The 15,017-nt window shown below is 38.1% G+C and overlaps 1 protein-coding gene across 2 annotated transcripts; it reads right to left on the bottom strand.

Annotated features, from left to right (window-relative positions):
• Window positions 1-4,776: 4,776 nt before the first annotated feature.
• On the bottom strand, window positions 4,777-13,530 carry jph3a (junctophilin 3a). Of its 2 annotated transcripts, XM_026930282.3 has the most exons (6): window positions 13,052-13,530; window positions 12,068-12,797; window positions 8,357-9,119; window positions 8,055-8,179; window positions 6,638-7,965; window positions 4,777-6,387 (listed from the first exon to the last, which is right to left on the bottom strand). In XM_026930282.3, the coding sequence occupies exons 2-6, from the start codon at window positions 12,447-12,449 to the stop codon at window positions 6,307-6,309; spliced, it is 2,679 nt and encodes an 892-aa protein (XP_026786083.1). In that variant the 5' UTR covers window positions 12,450-12,797; window positions 13,052-13,530; the 3' UTR covers window positions 4,777-6,306. The 2 variants fall into 2 exon arrangements, with proteins under 2 accessions (XP_026786083.1, XP_053094350.1); XM_053238375.1 differs by having other exon boundaries at window positions 12,068-13,530.
• Window positions 13,531-15,017: the final 1,487 nt, after the last annotated feature.

The raw sequence follows: 15,017 nt of genomic DNA, 5'->3' as shown, positions 1-15,017 counted from the left end.
ATCCAAATCTTAAAAAAAAAAAAAAAAAACCTCTGCGGTATCTTTCGGCATGAACCAAGTTGAGTCGATTAGTTTTGACTGGAGACCTGATGTAAACGAATCTTTTAGCTATTTAGCTAACAGTACTGATCCAGTCAGCGACCCACCCACATTAACTGAAATGCTACAACAGCTAACATCACAAAGCTTTTTACAACTGCAAGGGGAGCGATGATTAAAACCTTCAGCAATGGAAAATCCTGCTGAATCGTTCATCTTCTTCTTGCTATTTTTTAAATAAGGCACATACTGATCCATTTTAGCAGCACATCAGAGATTAACGGCAATCTTAAATCGTAAAAGTCCCTGTGAAATCAAAATTGAGATTTTGGAAGTTTCTCAAAAGCTGTTTTGAACATCTTCTTTGTATTTTTTTTTATTTTGAAATGAAAAACAAATGAGCGCAGTGTACACAGACCCTAAATTCACATGCGAGGATGTGCGATTGAACATTTGAAATTCAAATGAAGCTATAATCGATTTCTAAGAAACACTCAGTCCCTCTATAATCTTTCAGTATGAAAAACATTTCTCCCATTTTTAATACAACGGATAACAAAGTACATGTTCTAACATTTTAAAAATGTTCGTTTGGACAAGTTGGATATATTAATGATGATGTGTCATTTAACTGTTTAACATAAGGAAGCCAGTGTTATCTCAGTGTTCTGTGTTTGACTGCTTTTGTCTGGAAGATTTTATGAATTAAAAGACAGCCTCAGTGATTTTTAGAAATTGATTTCTAAAAAGAGAGACCTGCTCTTTTGCAAACCATGAAATTCAAATTTCAGATGGCATGATTCAAATTAAAAATTACAAAATTCAAATTCTGATTTCTGCATTTAAATTCACATTAATGTATGATAATGGCATGGTTCAAACTCCATAGTAAGCTATTTTCCAGATTACTTCTTACTTCACTAAATTGATCAATAAATGGTTGCCATACTGTCTACACTGTAGTATTACTAGGAGCGATTTTCGTCTAGCAGCTGGCAGCGATGCTCTGCAAGTCTGAACAACTCGTCCTGTGTTTTGGCAGCTCAGAGCTAGTCAGAATAATAGCTGGATTTTTCAGCAGGGTTGACAGATCATTATGGTTATGAATGTATGTCTCAGAAATCAAAGAGGTTCATCAAATCACCAAAAACACAGAGTTATATATATATATATATATATATATATATATATATATATATATATATATATATATATATATATATACATATGCACAAACACAATGGCAGGTTTTTGTGATGTAAAAGAATGAAACAAAATTATGTCAGAATCTTCACTATGAAATTGCAACCTATAAATTAAAGTGAAAAACAATAAGAATCATTTTGTGGAAAAAAAAGAAAAAGAAAAAATGTACAATAAGTGTCCATAAGTGTGCACACCCCTAAACTAATACTTAGATGAAGCACCTTTAAATATTATCACGGCATTCAATCTTTTTGGGTAAGGATCAGTCAGTTTGGCACATCTTGACTTAGCAGTATTTTGCCATTCTTCCTTGCAAAAGCATTCTCTATCTCTGTCAGATTGGTTAGGCATCTCCTATGCATAGCCCTCTTCAGGTCACCCCACAGATTTTCAGTTGGATTTAGATTTAGACCTGGACTCTGGCCGGACTATTCCAAAACCTCGATCTTGTTTTGGTGAAGCCATTGCTTTGTTGATTTGGAAGTGTGCTTCGGGTCATTGTTATGCTAAAAGATGAAATTCCTCTACATCTTAAGTGTTTTAGCAGAAGCCTTAAGGTTTTGTGCCAAATTTGACTGGTATTTGGAGCTATTCATGATTCCCTCCACCCTGATTAAAGCTCCAGCCCCAAAGCATGATGCTGCCGCCTCCATGCTTCACCATGGGGATGGTGATCTTTTGGTGATGTGCTGTTTTTTTGAGCTAAACGTGTCTTTTGGTGTTATGGCCAAAGGGTTCAACTTTTGTCTCATCAGACCATAACACATTATTCCACATGGTTTTGGGAGATTGGATTGTTTTTTTTTTTTTTTTTTTGCAAACTTTAGCCAGACTTGGAATTTTTTGTTGTTGTTGTTGTTGTTAAAAAAGCTTCCATCTTGCCACCCTACCCCATAGCCCAGAAGTGAAGAATTCGGGAGATTGTTGTCACATGTAGGGACCAACCAGTACTTGCCAGAAACTGCTGCAATTCTTTTTATGTTGCTCTAGGCCTCTTGGCAGCCTCCCTCACCAGAGTTCTCCTGGTTTTCTCATCAGGTTTAGAGGGACGTCCTGTTCTTAGTAATGCCACTGTTGTGCCGTATTTTCTCCACTTGTTGATTATTGTCTTTACAGTGTTCCATGATATATATTAAATGGCTTGGAAATTTTTTTGTAACCCTCTCCTGATTGATATTTTGATATATGAGATCCCATACTTGCTTTATCATCTCTTTGTGGCCCATGGCTTTTCCAGCTGGATGTTACCAAAATGATGTTGGGAAAATCTTATATTTATTTGGGGTTAATCAGTCACTTTAATTGATGACAGGTGTATATTAATTAATATTTAACATTAGTTTGAATGTAATTGGTTGATTCTGAGCACTGCCATATTCCCAATTATAACAGCATGTGCGCACTTATGCAAGTTGGGTATTGGAAGTTTTTTGTTTTTCTTTTTTCCCTAAAACATTTCTGGTTGTTTGATTCTTGATTTTTACATGTTGCAATTTCACAATAAAGGTGAAAAATGTTCTGACACAAAAACCTGCCATTTTGACAGGTGTGTGTAGACTTTTTGTGTCCACTGTATGTGCATATGGATACTAGGCTATTAATTCACTTGCATGCCTGTTGAGACCAGTGGTTGAATTGAAAAGAAAGAAATTAAGAGCGGATCATGGATTCAGAAAACAGAATGGATTCTTACCAATTAAATGACTTTGGGGAACAATCAGTAATTATTCATAACTTATTAATTGTTCATAACAACTTTATTTAACATATCAGTATCTTTACATTTATTTTTTTTTATACAATATTACTATACCCTTAAGGGTAGAACCATGGTGCAATGATGATGCAGGGTCGCTGTTTGTGTGGGTTTTCACATGTACTCACTGTGTCTGTATGGGTTTTTTTCCGAGTTCTCTAGTTTCATCCCATGTCCCAAAAATACGACAGTAGATGGAATGGAGACTAAATTACTCTTACTGAATATACCCACAGTATATTCAGGGTGTTCCTGGTATATATAGGCTCTGATTTACTGCAATCCTAAGGCATTTACTGAAGATGGATGAATAAATTAATATATGGGGATTGTTTACATTTCTTGAATAAAAACGTAAATGTAGCATATTGTATTTGTTACTCTTAAATGTAATATTAACGCATTAGTACTTCTAATCTTACTCAAGTATTTATATTTAAGATTGAGGATTCTTAGAGAAAACTAGAAACAACAGTGTTCCTCATTTAGCCCGGCTGCTAGTCAGTTTCATGGAAACACCTAGCATAGACACTTTTAGCAATGCCTTGCTATTAAAAATGTGAGTGGTTGCACTGTACAACCAATCAAATATAGCAGTGTTAGTGGGTAGGTCACTTTTATGATATTTTTAAGCCTTCTTTAAATTGTGATTAATGACTTCCTACAGGAGAGATGTGCCTAAAAACATGTAATATCTTAAAGCCCGGAATATCTTCAGGCTCTATGTTCCATAGGTCTATCTACTGATGCATGTGGTGTTGACTGACGCAACATAGATATTGCACTGGACACATTTGCTCTTTTAGCATGACACTTTTGCACTTCAGTAGTTATCAAAAAATTCCCATTGGATTCCCCCTGGAATCCATTGTTCATGGGAACTTCATATAAACTCATGGCTTCTCCATGAGATACTGTGGTGCATTCATGGGAAATCATGAGCTATATATAGGACCCCAAAAAGTTCATGGTTCTTCCACTTAGGTTATCATTTAAGACAGAATGTTTGTGGTATTCACATAAAGCCACATGGTACCTCCATAAAACATTTAAAAACTGCCATGGGACTTCCATCGCTTATACAATTGCTTATTAAAAACTTGAATTTTTATTTTGAAGGCCATGTGACTCACATTGAATACTCTGCATAAGATAACAGAATCTCTATTATGCTATTATGCTATGCTATCCTGATGGGTGTGGCCTCTTTCAGGATGACCCCACCCCCATCCACAGGACAATGGTTTAATGAAGGTGAAAATTATGTAAATCATATGCTAATTGGTTTTCAATTGGTCTCAACCCAATTGAACACCTATGGGAGATTTTGAAGTGATGTGTTAGACACCATCATGATGACCACCATCATCTAAACACCAACTGAGGAAATATCATTTGGAAGAACAGTGTTCATTGTTCCAGTACAATTCTGCAGACTTGCAGAATTGATTCCAAGGTGCATTGAAGCTGTTCTGGCCACTTGTAGTGGCCTAGCATGACTTAGAAAGACACTTTATAGATTGTTTCTCTTGAATTTGTCACATATCTATATATTTCACATCAATAACTAACCCACATAGAAACAAGACTAGCTCAACGTCCAATTGGAATGTGCGATAGCAATGGGAACCCCTGCGAGTTTTTATTAAAGGTGACTAAGTAGCATATTTGAATTGCTGAATTCTTACCACATCACTTCCTTCTTTACATGTACATCCATGTGTGTTGCTTGTTCTTGTTCTTTTTTTTTTTAAAGAAAACTGTAGAAAATATCATAACCTCAAACATTTTATTAATTTTTCCACATAACTTGGAAACATCTCATAAATCATTGCGTAAGAAAGGGCATGCTTGGGCATGCAATGATTCCACAACATGATGATGTCACTGGATGAGTAGTATAAAATATACAGTAGCAGTTTTATCATTCATTAATTGAGATGATTTCAGTCAGGTCCCACTGAGAAACAAGCTGGCATTTTTTACACTGCTTTCAGTCCCTATTGTCACCTAAAGTTGCTGGACAGAGAGACAGGCAGAAAGTCACACAGAATAACAGCAGAAGAATACAGGCCAACAAACATGCTGTAAAAATTTCCACGGGCTCAGTGTTCTACAGCCAACCCATTCAGTTCAAAGGTGAGTAGAGAGAGAAAGAGAGACAGATGGTTCCATGCCTCCTTACGCGACTTCTGTATATGTCGTCACTTTGTACAAAGCCTGCTTGCTGGGATGATTTTTTTTTCTTCAATTAAAAAAAGGCACTCAGCATTATCAATGATATCTTGCAAACAGTTAAAAGATACTAACTCGTCAATAATATAGAATATATATTTATATATATGTATATTGAAAGCAGTGGTCAAAAGGTAACAGTCTCAAACTTTACAAAGCATGAGCCAGAATACTCAACCATCGATGTACCTCTGTTATGGTTCAGGTCATACAGGAAGTACGATGCATGTTTGGCATAGTTGTGTATGTAGTCGTCTGGTGTGAAGTAAAACAAACGAAGCAATGGACTGAATTGTGCTGACATTCAGTGATGGTGCTAAAGGGGTTCGTCTTAGAGAAGGAAGGAAGAACGTCGCAGGATTACCCCATTCACTACACACTTGTGAATTTGGATTCGGATGAAAACGTGTCATGATGAAGCCCTTTAAGATAGCCTTTACGTCTGACTTACAGAGTGTGGGTATGGATATGCGAGATTTTCGATGGATGAACTGATGAGTGGTTGCAGCGGTCCTATAGGGCAGTACCCTGGGATATTCAAGGGGGTGTGTAGTCTTGGACTGACTAGTTACATATCAGTGCCATGTGCACTTGACCACCTCACATGCGCTAGAACATCTTTGTACATAAGACCACAAGACCATCTCACTAAGCTATACAATCATAATGTTCAGAAAAAAAAATCAGGCCAGATGTGCACTCAAAAGGAAAATAAATAACTCTGTTAACGAGCTGAAAGACATGACAAATTATATCAGGCAATATTGTATCTTCAAATCCTAAATATGTGCAATACTTTTATTCCTAAAGAATACTGTTACTGGGCCTTTATTATGGAGAAGGAAAAAAAAGTAAGCAAAGATACCTAATGGATAATAATGGAAATATATCATTAATGGAATCACAAACTAAACTTACAATTTACATGGTGTTTTCCAGTGTACATGGGCTTGACTAATGTAAATTCTGGGTTCCTTACATAGAGAAGTGATGCTAAGTGTGCAGCATGTGCATATCTTACTTTTTCATAATAGTAAGTGCTGTTATTAACATTCTCTAGGCCATTGTGTTTAAATAAAGAAATTAATGAATAAAATGGCTACACCAATGTTGAGTAAAATCACCATGACCACCAGGACAGAGCTGGAGCCCTGTGGAAAGAAAAAGAAAGAGTTACAGTGAGCTTTTCCTTGAAGCCTGACATTATTATTTGAAGATAAATGACTCATTTGACATCAGGAAAATGATCTTATCGATGATGATTCAGTATAATATTAGCTCTACAAGTGCCCGCTCTACTTACACAGCTATCCAAGTCCTTCAATACAAATTCATGCTCACATAAGGAATATTTTATTTTAAAAATTAATTTCCATTCTTTTTTAATACAGCCATACTTACTGAGTTTGTTTTGACCAGGTTCAGATGCTCTCTGTCATTTTCTAGAGTGATTGGAGAGGATGTTAAAGGGGGAGAAAGGGTGACATCCCTGTGCAACGGCCATTCCTCCAAATCCACCCCGACATTCAGGCTGTCCAGCATCTGCACAGAGTCCATGGATCCTTCCCTGGCTGCGAGACTCCACTCTTTTCCTTCATGATTCCGCTGACGTAGTGTCTGCGAATTGTGCCCTTGGAGACTTGGACATTCCATGCCTGAGCCAAAGTGCTGCTGCGAAACGGAGTCAAGGGGCTGGAACCTCATTTCCACCCGGTAGTCATCCAGCTTTTCCTTGTCTTTCTCAGGCAGCTGTGAGTGGCAGGGGATCCACTGGGAAGAGTTCTCAACAGTCCATCCCAGACTGGAGCTCTTGGCTCCTTGTTCTGGTGGCTGGTAGTCATTCAGACTGGATTCACCAGCTGTATGATTGGTAAAGGTCTGGCTTGGTTTGTGATTGGAGTGGACATGCTCGTGTGATTTGCGATAGGAAGATACATGCTCTCTAGGGTTGTAGTGGGAGGATGCGCGGTCTTGTGGTTTTGCATGTGTGGAGATATGCTCCTTTGGCTTGTGATTGGAGGAAGAATGCTCATGAATTTTGTGATTGGACAAATTATGACCCGAGGCCTTGTGATTGGAGTATGTGTGCACTTGCGGTTTGATCTTGGAAGAGTTGTGGTCCATAGAGTTGTGACTTGATGGAACATGCTCCCATTCTCTGTGTTTGGAGATTGTGTATTCCCTGGACTTGTGATTCGAGGATGTATGCTTCCAGGACTTTTGATTGGATGGCATATGATCCCATCCCTTATCTGAGGAGATGTGCTCAATGGGCTTGTGATTGGAAGAGCCATTCTCCCATGAGTGATGTGTTGAGGAGTTTTGCTCATGTCCATTGATGTGGCCTATGTCCTCCTCCAGTAGGGATGGTGTGGTAGAGCGGCTACTGTCTCCTTTGCTTCCCCTTCGGTTGGGATACATGTCTGCAGTCCAACTGTGTGCTCCACCTCTTCCATTGTCCATGCCTCTTCCTTCAACCAGAACCTGAATCTCTGCCCCTCCCTGTTCGTCCACAGCACTCTGACGCATGAAGCAGGTGCTCCTGGCACGGTGAGATGGTGGGGTACATGGAGGTGATGGAGGGTTGCTCAGGACAGGACTCAGGTCTGGGGTCTGGGCTGGAGGAGTAGTGTCTGGTGTGCAGAGCTCTGGGCTGTCCGTCCCAGTTGAGATCACTTCCACCTCTTTGTCTTTTCTGTCTTGACGCTTTGGTCTCTGGCATTCCAGTCCTGGTGGATCGCAATGACATTTTGTTAGTAAGACAATGGTGCATCAGAACAGACTTTAATGTATCAAAGGGACCTTTCTATTTACTGACCATTTCCATAATGATGGAAGGAAGGGGAGAGTTCTTTGGCAATAATCCGGGCCAGACGACACTCCTCCAGGGCCCTCTGTGCAACTCCCTCAGCTGCCTCAGCTTTTCCTCGGGCATGGCTCGTTCTGCATCAAGTGGTATTAAGAAAGGTTATATTCAGCACAATATTTAACTTAATTTTGCAATTTTTAAGTAATTTAAAATCTCTAATTGGTAAAACTATAAAAATGTTTATTCTTAATATATCCTTGGTTAAGGGTTAAAGATGAAACATGATGAGTTAGAAGCCACTGAGTGCATACCTTGACAATGCAATCTCTGCCTTCTGTTTAGCAATTTCTGCAGCCTTCTCAGCAGCTTCAACGGCACGGTCCACTTTCTCCCGAATTTTGCTGGTGCGCAGTGGTATTATGTTCTTCCTCTTGCCACTCACCAGAACATTCTGCTTGTATTTGCCTTCCTCTTTTGTTCCATCAGGGAAGGTGGTGCAGCCATAACCATGCCGCTTGTTCCCAAACCACTCACCCTCGTAGCGCAGTCCATCCGAGCGATGACTGATCCCCCAACCTGTTCGCATGTCATTCCTCCATTCCCCCATGTATGTCTCAGTGACTGTTGCATCTACACTGGCTCCTGTCTCCCCATCCCCAAGGCTGACATTAGAGTTGATGTCTGATGCAGCTGAGCTGACCGTGCTCATGCCTGCCTCACTGCAGAAGGAGCTTTGTTTGCTTAGCTGGCTGGCCAGGGAGCTCTTGGACTCAGAACGGCGTAATTTCAGGCCACTCAGGATAGACTGCCGGAAACGCCCTTTCCTCTTCCGTTGCCGGTCAGCATCACTTTGGGCACAAAGCACAAAGCCTCCACGTCCCACCGGGCTGCCGGCCACCCCACTCACACCAGAGCCATCATCAGGTGTTGGAGCTCCCTCGCTGTGTTCAGAGCGAAGCGAGTTTATGGAGGTGCGCAGAGGGGAGAAGATGACAGCGGCCATGCCATAAGGCACACTCTGACGCACCCCATAGCCATGTCGCATACCACTCAACCACTGTCCCTGGTAGGTACCTTTCAGAGAAGACATAATATAATAAGTCAAACAGTGGCCACAATGCAGTATATCTGCAACTTGTTTGCCTATATACTCAATAATCTTTCAAGGCTTCATGGTCCATATACACAGCATGGCACAATGTTCTCCTTTTCCTGGCAAACACAGAATCTGATCTTTTCTAATTGGATTAAAACCCATTTGTGTATTTTTTCATCACTATCATGCACTATTTGGCTTGTTCTCAGGTCTGACACATGAGCACTTGAGTAACATCCTATATATATATATATATATATATATATATATATATATATATATATATATATATATATATATATATATATATATATATGTATATGATATTTAACCCCGTAAACTCCCAGGAGCAGGCAGGTCCAAGTTCCTCATTCTCATAACCACTTACCTTTCCTAAGAGTTTCACTGTAGTTACAGAATAATAGTAGTAACATGCCTATTAAAATATCTTCTATATGTATATTTGCTAAATGGTGTATTGGGCTTTTAAAATAAGCAGTATTAATTATGTTTTCTCTGGAATTGCCAATCACTGTCACAACTTAATTTAACAATAAATTAGCTTGTAATAAACATCTACTATATAATCATTGATTGGTTTACTTTTCTATTATTCTTATTGTTCTTAATAAGGAAATTACAATTCTTTAAAGCAGCTATAGATAATTGACTTATTCAGTCAGTAGAGAAACTGGACCAAGGCAAAATCATTAACCTTACAAATCAATAGTGTGGATTTCTCCATATTGATTTCTTTTAAATAATCAATAAATAAGTGCAGAGAGGCAGTCAATGAAATTACAAAAGAATTCATAGTAGTTGCTGAATAATATGTGTGTATTAAATTAGCATCATATGGCATATTTGGCTTTTAAAGCAGTTAATAATGCTTTCCCTATTGTCAGTCATCTTAATAACTTAATTCATTTATCAATAAATTAGCTTCTTATAAACACCTACATTATACCACTAGTTCGTTTACTTTTATTATTATTAATGTTATTTTTTAAATTCTTTAAAAAAATTAAATGTTATTTTTAAAGTGTTATAATTAAAGCAGCTAATTTGTATAGATTATTTACAATTTACAGTTGAGAAGCTGGAACAAGGCACATGAAGCAATGGAGTGGACTTCTCCTCACTGATAAAAAAAAATCAATAAAAAATCAATAAATAAGTGCAGTCAGTGAAATTACAAAATAATTCATAGTAGCGGCTAAATAATATTTTTAATGTGCATATTAAATTATCATCAAATGGTATATTTGGCTTTTTAAATCAACAGTTATTTATACTTACTCTGATGTTGCCAATTGTCTTAACACCTTAAATCACTGAACAATAAATTAGCTTCTAATAAACATCTACTATTGGTCGGTTTACTTTTTATTATTCTTAATATGAAAATTAAGGTGTCTATAAAGCTGCTAATAATAAAAGCAGCTTGATAATTTACATATTCACTTAGTTGAGAAGCTGGAACAAGGCCAAATCATGAACCTTGCAAATTGATGGTGTGGATTTCTCCATATTGGTAAAAAAAAAAAAATAAAAAAAAAAAGATAAAAATAAAAAATTGCTGTCAGTGAAATTATAAAAGAATATAGTATTTGTTGAATAATAAGTTCTAAGGTGGATATTACATTATCGTCAAATAATGGTACAAATGGTACATCTGGCTTATTAAAATCAGCAGTTAATTATTCTTTATTTGGTATTGGTAATTACTTAATTCACTGAACAATAAATTATCTTCTAATAAACATATAACAAATACCATTGGTTGGTTTAATTGTATTATTATTCATATGAAAATTACAATATCTCTACAACTGCTAATTCTTATAGATCATTTCCAATTTACAGTTGAGGAGCAGGAACAAGGCAAAATCATGAACCTTACAAATCGATGGTGTGGATTTCTCTATATTGATTTTTTTTAAATAATGGATAAGGAAGCGTTAGGATGCAGCCAATGAAATGACTGAATTCTTGTTTTGTGTGACGTCACCCGGAAGCGGCGCGGCGTGAAACCAGAAGCTGTCCAAGGTGCTGTACTAGAGGAATGGTTACGCCCAAAACAGCGGGTTACACTCTAAAATAGTACTTTTTTTGCGTAATTTGATACTCATAATGAGTTCTAGAAATCCCTAAAATAAACGATAAATACACGAATGTAATATTTTCTCTGATATTCAGTAAACTACCCCTGAACTACCCCTTCCTCCTCTAAAACAAATGCATCTTCTATTTTCTATTAATGTCATTAATTGTAGTGTAGTTAAATAAAAAGAACGTGTAATTGTATGCATTAAGTGTCACGGATGTGCAGCGAGTACATTTTTATATCCCATGCCTTCCCTACTGTAATCCTAAATGTACTATTTTCCGCATTCACGTATGAACGGAAGTTGTGGCCCACGAGGGAATGAATCACGAAAATGGCAGCTCGTCCAATCAGATTTCAGAACACTGGAGTCTCTGGTGACCCAATGACCCGCTGCCTTTTGGTTTCCATGGTGATTGACTGTACAGAGGCGTGTGTGGTGTGGATGGTGCTGGAGGAATAGGATGAGATGGTGGAGTGGTGATAGACCACTTCAAACATCAGCCATTATCATTTGTGCTCTTCTAAATACATATGCTGAAAAAAATGTGCATTTTTTTTAAGATTAGGAAATCACATAACCATTCAGACTGCAGTGTTACATAATTGGCAAGAGCAGATTTTTACTATGTTACACACACACACACACACATATATATATGAACACCCCCACCCACCCACTCACCCACTTGCTTACTCAGCGTGCAGTCATATAAAAATGACACACCTAGAAACATATACATGTGAATATGAGTTAAAAATCTGCAACAACTTTGGGTTAGAGAAGTGAGAAATAACAGTAACATTCATTTTTCTCACCTCCATCAGAGTATGTCTCAGATCCATAACCATCCTGTAAGCCATTACTCCAGGTCCCTTCATAACGAGCCCCACTGCCGATGCTTTCCAGCCTCCCATAGCGGCCCTTGAATCCTTGCGTCCACTCCCCCTTGTATTCCCACTTGCCTTTGGTCTCCACACCGATACCATGCCTCTTCCCCTGCGCCCAGGTTCCTTTATAACTGTTCCCACTGGGCCAGGTATACACTCCAAGAACCTCAAATCCATGGCTCCAGGCCCCTGCGTATTCCCCCTGGCCCTGGGGCCCTGTGCAGACCCCCCGGCCGTGAGCCTTGCCCTGCTCCCACCCTCCACAGTACGACCCCCCATCATCAAAGTCAAACCTGCCTCCAGTGGACATGCATGAAACAGGTTTTGGCAAATCCTCAGAATGTTAGAGAAAGCACGAAACGAGCAAGGAAGACCGTGATAAACAGAAATGCTAAAGCAGCTTTCCTCCCTGTATCTCGAGTCTCGTCAGGGAGACAAAAGGATCTTTCAAGGCAAAATGGAAAAGGGAAAAGGGATGCAACCCAACTAATCAGGCTCTTATCCCAATGTTAAAGCTCCTCGCTGTCTGTGCCGGGCCTGTGGTAATGGATGCCTTTATTACGCCTGCTTCTTCCCATGGGCATGCAGATGGTGTACTTCTCTGTCTCTCTCCACACGGCCCCGCCAGGCAGAGGCTCGCATCGGCGCTCTGCTTTCCCTGCGTGGAGGCAAACAAGGCCTGTTTTTTTCCACAATCACACAGATCCACACAGCAGCAACAGCACCATTGATATGCTCAACCAGACATTACATCGCACCCCACTCACCACCACCACCACCACCGCCACCACTAATGTGCCGCACCGGTGATGGCAACAGTATATCAGGAGCCTGAACCTATGGAAGAGAGGAAGGCCTCCTTTCTAGATCATGCTTTAAATACAAAAATGCAGCATTTCATCAGACATGCACCTATCAAGACCTATCTGGCACAGCATTTCTCCCGTTGCTCCTGCTTCTGTCTCTCTCTCTCTTTCTCCCTCTCTCTCTCTCTCTGTGCTCCTGCTGTGATGTAGAGGTGAAGCTTCTTCCCTGGAAGACTGTGATTCAAAAAAAGATAAGAATGTCCGAGTGATCCTGCTCCCTCCCCAACGCCCCCGTCTTTTTTGTGTGGGGGAGTTATAGAGACATATAAAGAAAAGGATGTTATATTGTCTTAAGCCATATGATGCTCAGAATGTGCTCATTACTGGACTGTTCCACCCCAGCCTATACCCCTCCCCCACTGATGCTCCTCTTGTCCTTGCTCTTAAAGGGAAAGAGGCTGAGAAGCATGCAGCATCTACACAGCCAGAATGTGCATAAACTACACCTATTAAACATTTTAACATTTAAAAGTCACCTATCAATCACCTAACACGAAATAACATGAATAGTACATAAATGCTGTTATTCGATGTCTTTGAATTTAATTCAGCACACTGATTTTTTAAAGAAAGGCCTAGATATTAAATAACACTGTTTAATTTTTTTCACTTCATGAAATCAACACCAGTTTTTTTTTTTTTTTTTGTATTATGTATTTGTTCAGAAACAAGTCATTGTAATACTTTTTAGTTATTTTAAAAAAAATAATTATTGCACTATTTTATGAAGGAAAAAAAAGAAACTGAATTGGAATAAAGCCAATAAAATATTAAGTCAGTTTAGTCATTAAAGAAAATAAGAGAATAAAGGAGCCATTTATTGGTTCATCCATACACTAAAATAAGGATATTTATAATATTTTGATTATATAACGAAAGTAAACGGGAAAAAGGTGATCTTAAAAACAGAATGTGCAAACACAGTGCTAAAGATTTATATTTTATCACTGTAATGCTTTTAAAACTTTTTTTTTTTTTGCAGAAAATCTGCAACTGCAAATGTCCCCAGAGGTCACAGAGTCAAACCCAACAAAGGTCACATCAACTGATCGAGCACCACCAGTTTCACCTTGACAACATTATCGCTTTCAACAACACATAAAGATAAATATTTCACTTAATTCAATGTAAGACAAATACAGACTGTGTAAATTCTGGCACATACTGTATACACAGACAACTGATCACAAACTCATTAAGGTATATAACATTATTGACAAATAGCAAAGAAGAATTGTACTTCAAGTCTCAGAAAGAGCAAAATCTTTTTCACAATTCTCAAAAATCTTTAGTTTCATTAATGTAGCAAAATTACTCATGATGGGCAAAAATTAATGTATAAGAAATAACACATGCAATGAGTGATATTGATATTTTGAGCTTAAACATGTGGAGACTATGTATTGTTTTATTTTCACACAGTATTTAAAATAAATTCCAAAAGAACGCTAACAAATTGTCATTATTGGAAAAAGAAATGCAAATAAATTGCTCTTACTGGTAGCCAGAAGCTATTGTTGTGTTTGGACTTTTGCTTCTTTGGACCAAATATGAGGTTGTACACATGTAAAATCCATTTTCCCTGCAGAACATTGGTTTCAAAATTATTGGCACCCTCACAATTTATATTTCGCGACGTCTTCCCTGGATAAAATTAAGAAAAAGGAATTTTACAAGTATGCAAGCTCATATTTGAAAAGAAGCAACAAAGCTCATATTCAAAAGAAGCAACAAAGCAAGCTCATACTCAAAAGAAGCAACAAAGTTGTTCAAATACAACAATAATTTCTAGATATGAATAAGAACAGTTTTTAAGGTAACTGTTTTCTAAAATTAAAAATATCTAAAATAATAGCTTTTGAGAATGATTTTCATAATTCTGGGAAAAGGCAAGTAATTTCACAAATTCTGGAAGTGAAAAATCTGATTCCTTGTGTCATGTTTATTTTGTACAATACTTCTCCTCACATTCTCTTGAAGATATTCAGGATATTCACATATTCAGGATTTGA

Source organism: Pangasianodon hypophthalmus, chromosome 11 (assembly GCF_027358585.1).
Source record: "Pangasianodon hypophthalmus isolate fPanHyp1 chromosome 11, fPanHyp1.pri, whole genome shotgun sequence".
Lineage (NCBI taxonomy): Eukaryota > Metazoa > Chordata > Actinopteri > Siluriformes > Pangasiidae > Pangasianodon > Pangasianodon hypophthalmus.
Note: the sequence above shows the minus strand (reverse complement) of the source record. Positions and strands in the feature narration are given on the sequence as shown.

Excerpts from the sequence above, each read along its gene's own strand:
- jph3a (XM_053238375.1), bottom strand. The coding sequence starts at position 12,449 with ATGTCCACTGGAGGCAGGTTTGACTTTGATGATGGGGGGTCGTACTGT. Across the intron at positions 7,966-8,054 it reads CTTCCATCATTATGGAAATG|GACTGGAATGCCAGAGACCA; the intron begins GTCAGTAAATAG and ends GCGATCCACCAG. Across the intron at positions 6,388-6,637 it reads ACCTGGTCAAAACAAACTCA|GGCTCCAGCTCTGTCCTGGT; the intron begins GTAAGTATGGCT and ends TTCTTTCCACAG.